Source organism: Pipistrellus kuhlii, unplaced genomic scaffold, assembly GCF_014108245.1.
Source record: "Pipistrellus kuhlii isolate mPipKuh1 unplaced genomic scaffold, mPipKuh1.p scaffold_m20_p_16, whole genome shotgun sequence".
NCBI lineage: Eukaryota > Metazoa > Chordata > Mammalia > Chiroptera > Vespertilionidae > Pipistrellus > Pipistrellus kuhlii.
This window is the reverse complement of record NW_023425471.1, coordinates 28,880,411-28,895,810: the sequence shown is the minus strand read 5'-3', so window position 1 is coordinate 28,895,810 and position 15,400 is coordinate 28,880,411. Positions and strand designations below refer to the sequence as shown.

Sequence of the window (15,400 nt, the reverse complement as noted above, 5' to 3'; positions counted from 1 at the left end):
TTAAATAGTTCAAGTTCCAACAGGTTTATATAAAACTAAGACAACCATCCTATTAGAGGACATGCCACCTGGAGACAATGGGCAAGTCAGCTCAAAATTCATAGGCTATAAGGATATTCTAAAATATATCCTATAAAAAAATAAAATAAAATACATCCTATGTCCTACAAAAGCCGACATAATCACTGTTATTTTTTTTTCTAAACTAGTCAATTCTTATCTTCAAGAGTCCTCAGCAATACTTTTCTGGACATTTTCCTTAGAGAAGAAAATGATCTCCAATTCAGAATAATTATAAAGAGGAATCATTAATACAATTCAACTCCTTTTCTATTTAAAAAAAAATCCACAAACTACTTAAGACTTAAGTCATTATTTTACTTATAAGGACCTGGCAATTTCTAAGATAGTTTTCTAATCACAGTACTCCAAAATAATGACTAGCAACTATGTACATACTAGTTGGTATAATATAATATAGTAATAATAATTACATTTCATTATAATATAGTATATTAATATGATACACTACATGATACTATACTCTATACTATACTATACTATACTATACTATACTAGTTATACTACATGACACCAGAAGGACCCATCACCAATGGCATGGATAGGCAATATGTTTTGGAAGAATATCACCAAACAGCTTCTCCATTTCTCTACGTTTTCTGTGTCACAGTTCAGAAGAAATACAACCAGGATACTAAAGAATGTTGGCTCAGAGGTGGCTTAAGGACACCTCTGCAAAATAATTATTCTTTCAAAACATTCAAGCAATAGGCATGATAAAGATAAGTACCTATTAATTATGCTCTAACTCTTTATGAAGTACATTATTGAGGAAAAATAATAATGTTTCCTTGGGGAAGTACCTTTTAAAAGCCATTTCTACTTATTGATGGTTTCCTCCCCTTACAGAGGAAGAAATGAGAGACAAAGAAAAGAGGTGGGGAGAGAGAGGGAAAAAGAGGGGATGAAAGTGCATGATTATGTCACCTTTTAAAGCAAGCATGAAGCATTTATTATAAAGTAATGAAAATGATTGCAACCTCTATAATAAAATCCCTATCACTATTTTGACCCTAATTAAAGACATCTTTTAATATACCCTGTTACAGAAAGCATTTAACATACCCCTCATTCTGCGGGGAGACTTCATTTAATTCCAAATTATCTTCTACATGTCAAACATAGACTTCCATAAAATCTTTCAAATCTCTTTGCCACTCCCATCTACATGTTCTTTAATTTAAACAGAAAACCTGGGGAATCACAGACCAGGCAGAAAATTCCTCATTGCCATCCATTTTTGTCTTCCAGAAATGGCCATTGTCAGCCATTTCTGTCATCAAGTTTCAACTTTCAAGTTGGAATAGGATAAAATTAATAGGAAGCATGGGAAGATAAAAATAAGAGGAGGTATCCGTACGTTGTATTCCCCCCAAACTGGCCATATTATCAAGCAGGGGTAGGAGGTGGTATTGATTATGTTTATTCATATATCAGGGATTGTAACCACATCAGATTACACCCTCCTCTCACCTACTTTTTTTTTTTTTTTTTTTTTTTTTTTTAGGATAATAGATCTATGTATTTGTGAATTGATTATGTAAGGGTATAGAATAGAACCTCAGTTCTCAAACTTAATTCATACCGCAAGGCTAGTCGAGGAGCTAATTGTTCTAAAACTGAAACATTTTCCCCCATGAGAAGTAATGTAAATGGAATTAATTTGTTCCAGACCTCCCAAATGATTCTGTTTAAACTTTCTTATATATAGAACATGTCTAATGTATTATTTAATCTAGAAATGAATACTTCTTTTCTTAAATTTATTGGACTAACCCTGCCAGCCTTAAGCGAATAACTTTCAGCACTCTTTCCAGGACTGTGTTTCAGGAGGTCAGCATTCAGCATCTCTGCTTGCTGACACTGGCTAATTTATCTAAATCAACAACAGGTTTTCTGCCTCTTCAATTGCCTATGATCATTGTTTCTTTCACTACATTAGCAACGTTAGCACACTTGATGGTCTCCTTACGTTTTAAAATTGTGCTAATCTTCCATTTTGCCAGCAACAAACAAAACCCATAAAAATATTCATAACACAATTTCCTGGGATATTAGCAGTAAAATTACTCATACTGGCACATTCTCTCCTTTGTTTGAGACATGTTTTCCATGAACTTGGTCAATAACTGAATTGTTAGAGATGAAAGACATTTGAGAATTGAGGTTTGACTCTTTAACTATGTACAACCATTATCTATGTAAATATTAGTATCTCTTTCTCTCTCCAGGTATATATACAATATAATCAGATGTATAATGTTTCAGCATCTAAAACATTCAAAGCATGAGGATGGCAGCAGATGAAAACATGGTACTTGGATATTCCAATAACCCCATAAAAATTACAACTAAAATACAGGATAACCATCATTCAGAACCCCTTGAAATCTGGCTGAATGGAAGTCCTACAATTACAGAAAGAAAGAAGAAAATACACAGATTGGCAAGAGGAGTGGAGGTGAGGAACAACTTGTCTAACACCCACATGTGGCATTTTTTTTTAATCCAGAGGGATATCTTGACTGTGGAGGCCAGCTAGGACTATGGCTGAGTGAAACAGAGAATGCTAAAGACCCAGACAGTTTCTCTTAAAGGACCAGCACATGGACTTAATCAGACTCACTCCCTCTGAGCTCTAGCACTGTGGCAGCAGCTTGAAAGGATACAGGGACATATGGGGAGGAACTAAAATACCTGGCATCACAGCAAGAACTTGGGGGCAGCTTTCTCCCAGACAAAATTGCTTGCAGAGATCATTGTTCCTATGCTGAGACCTCCCATGCAACAAAGATGACCGCCAGGTAGCCATATCTGACTCTTCATCAACCTGGCTCTCACTGTTTACTCCCCTGAGATTCCATGGTGATTCCATGGTGATTCCATGAGACCCCCATCCTACTCAATTTGCAGCCCTACCCAAACTGTTTGCAGAGGCTTTTCTGTACGAATGGTCTGTCCTGGCTCAGGCTTCAGACTTTCCTAAAGTCTCTCAAACAAGTAGCAGCTGGACTCAGCATGCCCCACACCTCTTGATAAGCAAACCCCAGGCCCAGCACTAGCAGCATCCTCCAAGGTTCACAGTTTGGCTTCTCCTGAGCACCTTCAAGCTCAACACAAGTAACAGCCTTATGCAGGTCACTCTATAGCTTGTGCAGGGTGGCCCCAGGCAGGATACAGGCAATGGTAGACTCTGCACCTTCCCGAAGGCCCCAGAGCCAATACATCTGGTGGACAGCTTCAGACCACGCAAGATTACAACTCTACACATCCACAAGAGACATGCTCAAGGGGCAGACTCGGTAATCACCAAAGCCCCACTGAAGCAAGTCCTGCTCCACAGGGGTGTCTCTTGCACAGCAGCTCTTCCATTGTAGTAGCAGCTGGTTCTCACAGCCAATTGGTGGGGGCTCAGTTTCTCCCACTGATGCCAACAGCAATCAAGGCTCAACTATAACAAGACAGTGCACACACTCTAGGGGTACACCTAGAGTGCCCAGCTCAGGTGACTGGGAAGGGTGAGCCACTGGACCATACAGGACACCTAATATACAAGGCCATTCTACCAATTCCAGGTGACATAGCAGTCCTACCTAATACATACTAGGTGTACCAGTTAATAATGCGGATTTTTTTCAACAGATGGAGTTACACATATGTTGATATATATGTGATTTGATATGTATGCTATTTTGTTGTATAGATAGCAAGCTTCAAAACTTCATATGTCAAATTTGCTGAAGGTATTAACATCATAGATATTTTTACACTTAAAATGTCAAATTTTGTGCAAAAAAAAGCATTTCTGGGAAGTTTTAATTCATTACTTTATTTTGAAGAAAAAGTTATTGTATACTTTGGGAAGCTTATAGTGAGCATGCCCCATCCCATGATACTTGTGAACACTGATTTAAATGCTTTAAAAGTGATTATTTCTATATGAAAGACAAAAAGAATGTCCAGGTCAACCGAAAAAGTTTGAAGACCAACAATTATAAGCATTATTGGATGAAGATGCATGTCAAACTCAAAAACAACTTGCAGCAAGATTAAACATTGCTCAGCAAACAATTTCTGATCATTTACAAGCAATGGAAAATATTTTAAAGGAAGGAAAATGGGTGCCACATCAACTAAATGAAAGACAAATGGAAAACTGAAAAGTCATCAGCAAAATGTTGCTTCAAGGGCATGAAAGAAAGTCTTTTTTGCATTGAATTGTGACTAGCGGTTATAGTGGATTTATTTTGAGAATCTCAAATGCACAAAATCATGGGTTGATCCAGGTCAAGCATCAACATCGACTGCAAGGCCAAATCGCTTCAGAAAGAAGATGCTCTTTGTTTGGTGGGATTGGGAAGGTGTGGTGCATTATGATTTTCTAATACCAGGTGAAACTGTTTTTGTTTTGGGGGTTTTTGTTGTTGTTGTTGTTTATATTTTATTGATTTTTCACAGAGAGGAAGGGAGAGAGATAGAAAGCTAGAAACGTTGATGAGAGAGAAACATCGACCAGCTGCCTCTTGCACACCCCCTACTGGGGATGTGCCCTCAACCCAGGTACATGCCCTTGACCGGAATCAAACCTGGGACCTTTCAATCCGCAGACTGACGCTCTACCACTGAGCCAAACCGGTTTCGGCTAATACCAGGTGAAACTGTTAATACTGATGCCTACTTACAACAAATAATCAAATTTGAACCACACTTTGATCATGAAATGACCAGAATACATGGCAAAGTAATTTTGCCTCATGATGACTCATATTACACACTTCAAAACCAGTTAAAAACAGATTAAAATATCTTGCCTGGGAAGTATTAACCCACCGGCTGTATTCACCAGACCTTGCTCTTTCAGATGACCACTTGTTCCGATCAATGGCACACACACTTTCTGAGCAGCACTTCAAAACATACAAAGAAGTGGAAAATTTGGTCTCTGAATAGTTTGCCTCAAAACAAGGAAAGTTCTATTGGGACAGTATCCACAAATTACCTAAAAGATGGGGGAAATGTGTAGCTAGTGATGGACATTACTTTGAATAAAGCACTTTTGATGTTTCTCTTGAAATTATCATGTTTTCTTTTATTACAATATCCACCATTATTAACTGGTACACCTAGTAGAAACCAACACAGGGAAACAGACAAAATGTGGAGACAAAGAAACATGTACCAAATACAAGAGCAGAAAAAATCTCCAGTAAAAGAACTAAATAAAATAGAAGAAAGCAAATGACGAGATACAGAGTTCAAAGCAATGGTTATAATGATGCCCAAGGAACTTAATGAAAGCTTCAAGGGACTTAGGAAGAATATCAAGGATCTTAATAAGAACATCAAATATATGAAAAAGGACCAATCAGAAATAAAGTATACACTAACTGCAATGAAGAATAATTTACAGGGAATCAACACTAGAGTAGAGGAGACTGAGAATCAAATCAGTGATTTGGAATATCAGGAAACAAAAAATACCCAATCAGAAAAGCAAAAAGCAAAAATATGAAGATAGTGTAAAGAGCCTTTGGGACAACTTCAAGGGTATGAACATTCACATCGTGGGGTGATAGAAGGATAAAACAGGGAGCAAGAAATTGATATCCTATTTGCGGAAAAAAAAAAAAAAAAAAAAAAAAAAGACAAAACTTCCCCTGCCTGGTGAAAGAAATAGACTTACAAGTCCAGGAAACACAGAGTCCCAAAAGAAGAGGAACTCAAAGAGGCCCACACCAAAGGTTAAAGACAAACAGAGAATCTTAAAAGCAGCAAGAGAGCTAAGATTTGGAAACAGCCTTAATGCCCATCAGCAGTTGAATGGATTAGAAAACGGTGGTACATCTACACAATGGAATACTATACTGCTGTAAAAAAGGAATTCTTACCATTTGCAACAGCATGGATGGATCTGGAGAGCATTATGCTAAGTGAAATAAGCCAGTCAATGAAAGATAAATACCACATGATCTCACTCATTTATGGATAATAAAGTACATTAAAAACTGTTGAACAAAAATAGACAGAGGCAAAAAAGCATTTAATAGACTGTCAAACTACAGCGGGAAGGTAGGGGAGGGTTGGGGCTGGGGGTAAGAGATCAACCGAAGGACTTGTATGCATGCATGTAAGCACAACCAACAGAGGCAAGACACCGGGGGTGGGGGATGAGAGCAAATGCCAAAGATAGGGAAGGCTGGGGGGAAGTCAGTTGAGGGGAAAAAAGAGAGATATGTACTACTATTTGTAATACCTTAAACAAAAAAAATTTCAATTAATTAAATTAAATTAATTTTTTTTAAAGCAGCAAGAGAAAAGTAGTTAGTTGCCTACAAGGGAGCACCCACACGACTATCAGCTGACTTCTCAACAAAACTATGCAGGCCAGAAGGAAGTGGCAAGAAATAATCAAAGTAATGAATAGCAAGGATATACACCAAAATCACTCTACCCAGCAAAACTAACATTTAGAATTGAAGGTCAGATAAAGAGCTTCACAGACAAGAAAAAGCTAAAGAAATTAATCACCACCAAACCAGTATTAATTACATGAAATGTTGAAGGAAGGAGGAAGAGAGGAAGAAAAGAAGGAGGAGGAAGAAAAGATTAAAAATATGAAAAATAAAATGGCAATAAATAGTAGCTATCAACAATTGAATCTGAAAATCAAATTAAATAAATAAGCTAATGAACAAAATAAATTGATTAATAAAATAGAATAAAATGGAAACATGGAACAGGCTGATGAATTTCAGAGAGAAGGTGGGGCAGGGGGAGATTAAGCAAAGAATTTATATTGCATATTTACATTACCTATGGTCAAACAATAGGGTAATGAAGGCATGGGAAGGATCGGGAACTGGGTAGAAGGGCACAATGAGTAGAAAAAATGGAGACATCTGTAATACTCTCAACAATAAAGCTTTTAAATAAATAAAAATAAATATATAAAGCACATGTTTTTTTATAATACATGCACACTCATGCACACACCAAACTACACTACAAACATGTCTATTTAATAATTCCTAGTTATCCTTTAAAACCCAACTCCTCTGAATCTTTGCTTGCCTTGTTTAAGAGAATTGGAAACTCACACCTCCCACAGAACTTTGTACTTATCTCCACTATAGATAGTACCCACAATATCTGTCCTAATGTTTTGTAACTATTTGTCTGTCTCCCCTATCAAACTATGAATTCCTTAAGAAAAATGCTCCAAGACAATATTCAGAAATACACCTTTAAATCAATGGACTAAGCAGATTATATTTTGAAAAAATATATATATAGTATATTTTTCATGCCTGCAAGTAACTCTCAAATGGCTTGTCAAATAGATGGTATGCACATACACATGCTTAAAGAAAAGGAAGATGCAAATATATAAAAATGTTAACAATTAGTGAATGTAGGTAAAGAGTACATGCAAATGTGTTCACTTTACTCTTCCTACAACTTTTCTATACATTAAAAATTTTAAATATAAAAATTCAGAGTTAAATATAAACATTTTGTTCCATTTTATTTTTTATATCTATCACATGACCTGGCACATGACAATTATACAAAATCTTCTACTTCAAAATGGGGGGGGGGGGGGGGGAGACACACAGACCATAAGTAATCTAGAAATCCCAAGAAAGTAGTCCTGAAAAAGAAATTATCACTGAGTATTCTGTGAAAACAGGAGTTACAAAAGAACAGGATTGGAGCTGAGCTTTGAAAGCAGTGTATTAGTTCAGATTAGAAGGGAACATGCATTACAAATGGAAGAAGTTCATTAAAAAAATTTGGTGGCCTCCATGTAGGAAAATTTTTAAAAAGACTCAATCAATCTGAAGTCATTAAACTGAGGTTGTATTCATACCACCACTAAATTCCAACCTGCTTCATTCCCTTCACTTGTAAGTTTGGGAAAATAATACCTAATTTACCGGGTGTTGTGAGAATAAAATGCTAGTAATTATGGGGAAGTATGTAGTACAATGAAAAGTATTTACACAAATGTCAGGTATTTTTATTAAGGAATTGTTGAAGTAATAAAGAAACTAATCTGGTTGGAACTGAGGGTATAATGCATGTTACCAGTATCCTACCTAATAAAAGAGAAATGTGCAAATTAACCATCACTCCTCACAAGCCATGCCCACCAGCCACACCGACCAGCCAATCAGAGTGAGTATGCAAATTAACCCCAACCAAGATAGCTGCAGCCACAGAGAACAGTTGAGAGGCTTCCGTTTCCCCAGCAATGGAAGCCAAGCTTTCCACACACTCTGGCCGGCCTAGGCCTCCACTCAAGAATACAAAGTTTCAATTATAGAAATAAATCCCAAGAAAAATGGCTGCAGCCATGGAGATGGAGAGAACAGGCTAGGGTTGCCCCCGACAATGGAGGAAGCCAAGCTTTCCACCTGCCCTGGCCAGCCTTGGTCTCCACTCCAGGCTACAAAGTTTCAATTGTAGAAGGTAAATAAATTCCAGATACCAGAGCCTCCGTGTGGGTAGCAAGTGGGGGGCATGGCTGGCCTGCCAACCACCTCACTCAGGCCGCCCCATGCCCCAAGGGAACCCCCTCCCTGATCCAGAACACCCTTCAGGGCAAACCAGCTGGCCCCCACCTGTGCACCAGGCCTCTATCCTATCTTATAAAAGAGTAATATGCAGATTAACCATCACTCCAACATACAAGCTTGCTGCCCCCATGTGGTCAAAGATCCTGCCCTCATGTGGACACAAGATGGCCACCACAAGATGGCCAGCAGGAGAGGGCAGTTGGGAGGGACCAGGACTGCAAGGGAGGGCAATTGAGAGGGACCAAGTCTGCAAGAGAGGGCAGTTGGAGGCAATCAACCCTGCAAGAGAGGGCAGTTAGGGAGGACCAGGACGGCAGAGGAGGGAAGTTGGTGACATACAGGCTGGCAGGAGAGCAATTAGACATCAATCAGGCTGGCATGGGAGTGGTTAGGGGGTGATCAGGCTGGCAGGCAGAAGTGATTAGGGGCAATCAGGCAGGCAGGCAGGCGAGTAGTTGGGAGCCAGCAGTCCTGGATTGTGAGAGGGATGTCCTACTGCAACATCCCTTGAGGGGTCCCAGATTGGAGAGGGTACAGGTTGGGCTGAGGGACACCCCACCCCCACCCTGTGCAAGAATTTCATGCACTGGGCCTCTAGTGGCATAAAATTGGCTAGGACTAAACTCTAGAGTTTTGCCTATCAATTCAAAACATTTAGATTTTACTTGATGGGAAATGAGAGCCACAGAAAGATTGTTGAGAGTGGAAATAATATATTTTAAGTGTTGTTTTTCACAACGGTGTTAATTGAGCAAGGTTTAGACTAGAGTTGATGCAGAAGGGACAAGAAAGGAGGGGATGGATTCAATAAAAATCATAAGAATCAACAGACTTTGGTCTGCATGTATCAAAAGTCAAAGGGGGGTCAGTCAAAAATCACCCTAATGACAGCATTTTTTTAACACTGTTTTATAGAATGCTAGTCTAGGAAATTCTTAAAGGCTGTCAAATCCATTCCTATCTTAGATTCCAAATGCACTTTACTATGCATTAGCATATCAAAGGCTCTGAGAAATTATGAAGTAAAGAAATCTGCCATTTAACATAGCCCCAAACTTAATTGACCTAGTGTTCCTTGGAACACACTATGGAAAATGCTCTAAGTAATGTTGTCCAGGTAACCAGTACACTGAAGACACAAGAGAAAATACAATGCTTAGAGAGTTGCTGTTGTTTGATAGTCCATTTTGTTTGTTGAAGACATTTCAGACATAAAGAGTTTGAAAAGCTACAGAATATGCAGGGTCAACTGGTCAGAAGACTAATGAAAATCAGGGTTTGACATTAAAGTGGGGTCAGAGTTAAAAAGATGAAACTTTGGAAGTCATTCTCATAAAGAGTAACAAATGCCTACTATTATGGAGGATAAAACAATGAAACTTCCCTATTGTCAAGAATTACAACCCAGAACACGTTGGTGCCCTTAATCTCAATATCCTATACTAGAGGCCTGATGCACGAAGATTTGTGCAAGAATGGGCCTTCCTTCCCTTGGCTGCTGGCACCACCTTCACTCTAGCTGGAGCCACCTTTTTGCTCTGGCCCGGAGCCACCTTTCTGCCTTCCCACGATGTCCAGAGGCCCAGAGTGGCTGGGATGGTGTGGAACACCTGTGTCATCACCATGGTGACAGTGCAAGCATCCCACCCCGCCCCCAGCTGCTCAGCGCCTGTGTATGCAAATTAACTCACAATTTTTGTTGGGTTAATTTGCATACTCATTCCTGATTGGCTGGTGGGTGTCTCGAAGGTATAGTCAATTAGCATGTTACTCTTGTATTAGTATAGATAATAAAAGGGTAATATGCAAATCAACCGAATAGTGGAACAACTGGTCGCTAAGATGCACACTGACCACCAGGGGACAGACACTCCCATGGGGGGGGGGGGTGTGCAGAGCCATTTAGCCACAAGCTGGGCTGACAGCTAGTGAGTTCAACCAACGGCCCGCCTCCATAGCAGTGCTAAGGATGTCTGACTTTGGCCATCAATCACACTTCCCCTGAGGGCTCCGTGTACTGCAAAAGGGTGCAGGCTGGGCTGAGGGACAGCCCCCACACACACACACAGTGCACGAATCTTATGCACCAAACCTCTAGTTCTGATCTATAGAAAACTAAAGCTCAGTTGCCTACATCTGAAAGACATCACTTGAGAAAATGGCTTGTATAGAGAGAATCTTACCCACTTTGGAAAAGAATTCACATGCAACTTACAACTGACAGCAGACTATCTTAACATTAAGATTCCTATTTGCCCAGAATATTGTTTTTTTGGCCATTCAAAAGGACAAAGCACCCTCTGTTTAAACAATTTTATAAAGGATGCTTCTTCATTGAGGGAAGGGCCTTAAAAGTTGGCTTAAAGAAATCTGTTGACTGGTGACTTTGCCAGGGAAGGGGAGCATAGCTCTGAAACAGTGGTCATAAGTATAACAATCAACAAATAAACAGTCTTTACTTGTGTCCAGTTGGTAAGGTCTGAAAATATGTCGGTCACTCTCTAACAAATATCACTATCATTTTAAAAAATGAAGTAAAATGGTGTATACCTGCCACAAAACATACTTCTCAATTAGAATAAATATGCTGGAGACTGCAAAAGACATTTACTTAGAAAAAGGAGATACATTTTAGCACAGGCACAACAGTATTTTCCACTGCAACAGAACAGACTGTACCCACTTCCCCTGAATCAGCAAGTTTCAAGTTTCCACTTCCAAAATATTCAGTACAATACAGGAAAGAGTTTTGAAATGTAATTTTAGGAAGGTGAAAAAAAAAGGGCGGGGGGGAGAAAGGCAAAATACAGTTCTATTATTCCTGTGGGCTAGGCTACATGTTTCTTTCAATCCCCCCTATCGTACATACATACCACACAGCCCTGGATCTTTTTATATTTTTATTTTGCATACCTGCTCCAGTTCATAGGCCTTTGCCTTATCTTCATCCCGATCTGCATTCTTCCGATAGGCCAGGCCCAAGCCCCACACAGCCAAGATGCTGTACACATTATCCCGGACCCAAGCATCTTTCTGATCATAGCTGGCTGGAAGCAAGCCAGTCACTGGATCCTACAAAGCCAAGAAAAAGAGGACAGGCAGGTATCCATGGGATGTTAATATTAGGAAACAATATCAAATGGCATATTTAGGAACTTTGATCTAATTTCTACTTCCCTACTCCTGAGTATTATACCCTTCTTTTTTCTGACCAAGTACAAGCAAATGTTATCTTGAATAAGGGGGAAGAGCTGTTTGGAAACTTACAAGTCTGAAATGTGGGTAAAAGAAAGTCAGTGTTTTAACTTTCCAGTTAGAATGAGCTACCAAACAATAAACCAACATTAAAGAAGTATTAAAAACATAATTAACAGTATATACAAAGTACTTCAGATCTTCACAATAGTCTAGTCTTAAAATGACTAAATCTTTCCCTGATTTCTTTGACAGGAGGGGAAGAGTCACACACACACACACACACACACACACACACACGCACACACACACGTTCACCAAAGGTCTCCATCCAAGCTCTCACGCTGCACACATCTTCAGTGATTACAGGAAACACTTAACTTACCTGATGGCACAGGATGGTCTGATGCACCAGCCTAGCATAGCCGTCCAGCCGAACCCCCGAGTTACTCCGGCTCCTCATCTTGCCACGTCTCCAATCCCCTCAGTGAAACCGTCCTGGGTACTGGGTGCCCGGTGCCCGGTGCCAGGTGCCAGGTGCTGCAGGGGCCTTCGGTCCACCAAGGAAGGAGGCTCCAAAGCAGCTGCACCCTCCCTGTGGGAAGCAGAGTACCAGGTTCCTGCAGAGCCGTCCCGACGCTCAGGCCTGGGCCAGCTGTCTGGGCCACGGCGGTCTCTGGAGCCCACCACACACCCTCCCCCCCAGCCTCCTGCAGTCTGGGGCCCTAGTGCTGCCCTCTCCCAACCTGACGCCAGTCGGTCCTCCACGGGAGACTGCCCTGGCCTACAGCACACACACACATAGACACATCTTCCAGCACCGCCTCCACTAGCTGGAGCCGCCAGCGGGAGGCGGGGCGGGCTCCTGGGGTCCTGGCAGCTGTGAGCTGTTCCCGCTGGGCTTGCGCGCCTGCCCCGCCCGCGTGGTCCCCTGCACACAAGCACGCCGGACCCTCAGCAGAGTATGTGTCAAGGTAAGCAATGTGATTTCAGAGGTTTATTTTTGATACTTAGAGTATTTCAGTTTTCCCCACTTGCTGTGTAGTCAGGATGTTGAGGCGGCTGTTTCTTTTTGTTTTGTGGGGTGTGTGTTTTTTTTCTGCTAAACTATTTTCAGGAGCCCACGGTGACTTCAAACCTAAGAAGAAAAGCACACGTTTGCATTCAAGGCCTAAAGAATTGAAATCTCCAGAATGGTAATTTTTGGGTCTTTAATGTATTTTATACTTTTGGCTAAAAGCTTAGATTAAATTACTCTGTGGGCCTGGGAAGGCGGGCGCAGCAGTGAGCTTTGAGGAAGCCAGTGACTGCCGGAACCTGGGCTGGGCTGGGGTGGGGAGCGGTGCCTCAGGATGACCTTGAATGAAAGAGATTTTTATAACTGATTTGGAAGTTTACCTCATGTACACGTAAGTCACACGGGCCAGGCAACAGACTCAGGTGAAAATGAAGGGGTGGGGGAGGAGACAGTCTCAGCCTCGCCACCGCTGCTGCCCAGAGACTGCTGATACCCCGTCCGTCCATCCGTCCGTCCACCCGCCTCCACCCACTCTGGCTACAGAAAATCCAGTCATGGATAAAAATGGCCGGGCAAGCTGAGCAATATGATGATGACATGGCAGCCAGCGTGAAGTCTGTAACTGAGCAAGGAGTTGAATTATCCAATGAGGATAGGAATCTTCTCTCAGTTGCCTATAAAAATGTTGTAGGAGCCCTAGGACATCTTGGAGGGTTGTCTCAAGTATTGAGCAAAAGACAGGTGTTGAGGAAAAACAACAGATGGCTCGAGAATACAGAGAAAAAATTGAGGTTGCTGCTGGGGATGACAAGAAAGGGATTGTGGACCAGTCACAGCAAGCATACCAAGAAGTTTGGAAATCAGCAAAAAGGAAATGCAACCAACACATCCTATCAGATTAGGTCTGTCCCTTAACTTCTCTGTTCTTTTATGAGATTCTGAACTCCCCAGAGAAAGCCTGCTCTCTTGCAAAGACAGTTTTTGATGAAGCCATTGCTGAACTTGATACATTAAGTGAAGAGTTATACAAAGACAGCACACTAATAATGCAGCTACTGAGCGACAACTTGATATTGCGGACATTGGATACCCAAGGAGATGAAGCTGAAGCACGAGGAGAAAATTAACCGGCCTTCAAATTTTTGTCTGCCTCATTCTAAAATTTACACAGTAGGCCATTTGTCAGTCATGCTATCCCACAAATAGTTTTTTGTTTACAATTTATGACAGGTTTATGTTACTTCTATTTGAATTTCTATATTTCCCATGTGGTTTTTATGTTTAATATTTGGGGAGTAGAGCCAGTTAACATTTAGGGAGTTATGTTTTCATCTTGAGGTGGCCAATATGGAGATGTAGAATTTTTATATGAGTTATAAATGTTTGGTATAGTACTTTTGGTACATTGTGGCTTCACAGGGCCAGTGTTAAAATTGCTTCCATGTCTAAGCGGAAAAAAAACAAAAACTGCCTATATATTGGTTTATCCTGGGGGGAATAAAAGGGATAATTGGTTCCAGTCACAGATGTAGTTGTTGTGGGTACTTTAAGTTTTGGAGCACTTAGAGTGCTGTGTTAGAAGTGGATATCCCAATGGGTAGTCCATGTGTGTATCTGTGGAATACTCAGTCACAGTACACACACCTTCGACCACAGCTGCAGAGTGTTCCTTTAGTTGTGACCCAATTCACTCTGAATAAAGGCAGAAACGGTACACATTCCATTATTTGTAAAGTTGCCTGCTGTTTGCTTTCATTATTTTTGCTTCACTCATTTTATTTGTATTTAAATGTTTTAGGCAACCCAAAAACAAATGTACAAGTAAAGATGCAGTAAAATGAAATGCTTGGTATCCATTACTTCATATATATCAAGCATAGCAGTAAAACAAACAAAAAAAACACACATGTATTTAACTTCTTTACATTGTTGTTTTTTGTGTTGTTGTTGTTGTTTTGCTTTTGTGATTTTTTTTATACTTGCCTAACATGCATGTGCTATAAAAAACAATTAACAGGGAGATAACTTGAGATGATGACTAGCTTTGTTTAATGTCTTATCAAATTTTCATGAACAATCTAAGCATAATTGTTAAAAACACGTGTATTAAGTTCATGTAAGTGGAATAAAAATTTTATGAATGGACTTTTCAACTACTTTTCTACAGCTTTTCATGTAAATTAGTCTTTTGGTTCTGAAATTTTCTCTAAAGGAAATTATACATTTTTGGAAATGTATTCCTTATTCCCTCTTGACAGCTAATGGGCTTTTACCACGTTTCAATACAAAGTTTATCATAACAAAATACTACTAACAGAACTACTGTTCCCAACCACATCCCATACTCCCCATCCTCCCAGCCCCCAAACTTCCTAAAAAAGGGTGTTGTGTTTATTTGTTTGTTTGTTTTTAGAGGTGTGAGGATTGATTGGAAACAATAATATGTTCCATTTAAATTTTTAGTATATGGCATTTTCTAACTTGGAAGCCACAATGTTCTTGGCCCATCATGACATTGGATAGCATT

The 15,400-nt window shown here is 40.1% G+C and overlaps 1 protein-coding gene and 1 pseudogene across 3 annotated transcripts in view; one reads left to right on the top strand and one right to left on the bottom strand.

Annotated features, from left to right (window-relative positions):
- Positions 1–12,608, bottom strand: part of PHKA1 (phosphorylase kinase regulatory subunit alpha 1) — a 205,390-nt gene extending 192,782 nt beyond the window's left edge. For 2 of the 3 annotated variants that reach the window (XM_036439888.2, XM_036439889.2), the window contains exons 1-2: positions 12,241–12,608; positions 11,574–11,732 (exon numbers count right to left, since the gene is read on the bottom strand). In XM_036439888.2, the coding sequence (XP_036295781.1) occupies positions 11,574–11,732; positions 12,241–12,318 (237 nt within the window). In that variant the 5' untranslated portion in view covers positions 12,319–12,608. Of the gene's footprint in view, positions 1–11,573; positions 11,733–12,240 lie in introns of those variants that run through there. The other variant, XM_045582388.1, reaches the window with a different exon arrangement.
- Positions 12,609–13,177: 569 nt separating this feature from the next.
- LOC118719764 lies at positions 13,178–15,023 on the top strand (annotated as a pseudogene).
- The last annotated feature ends 377 nt before the right edge of the window (positions 15,024–15,400 follow it).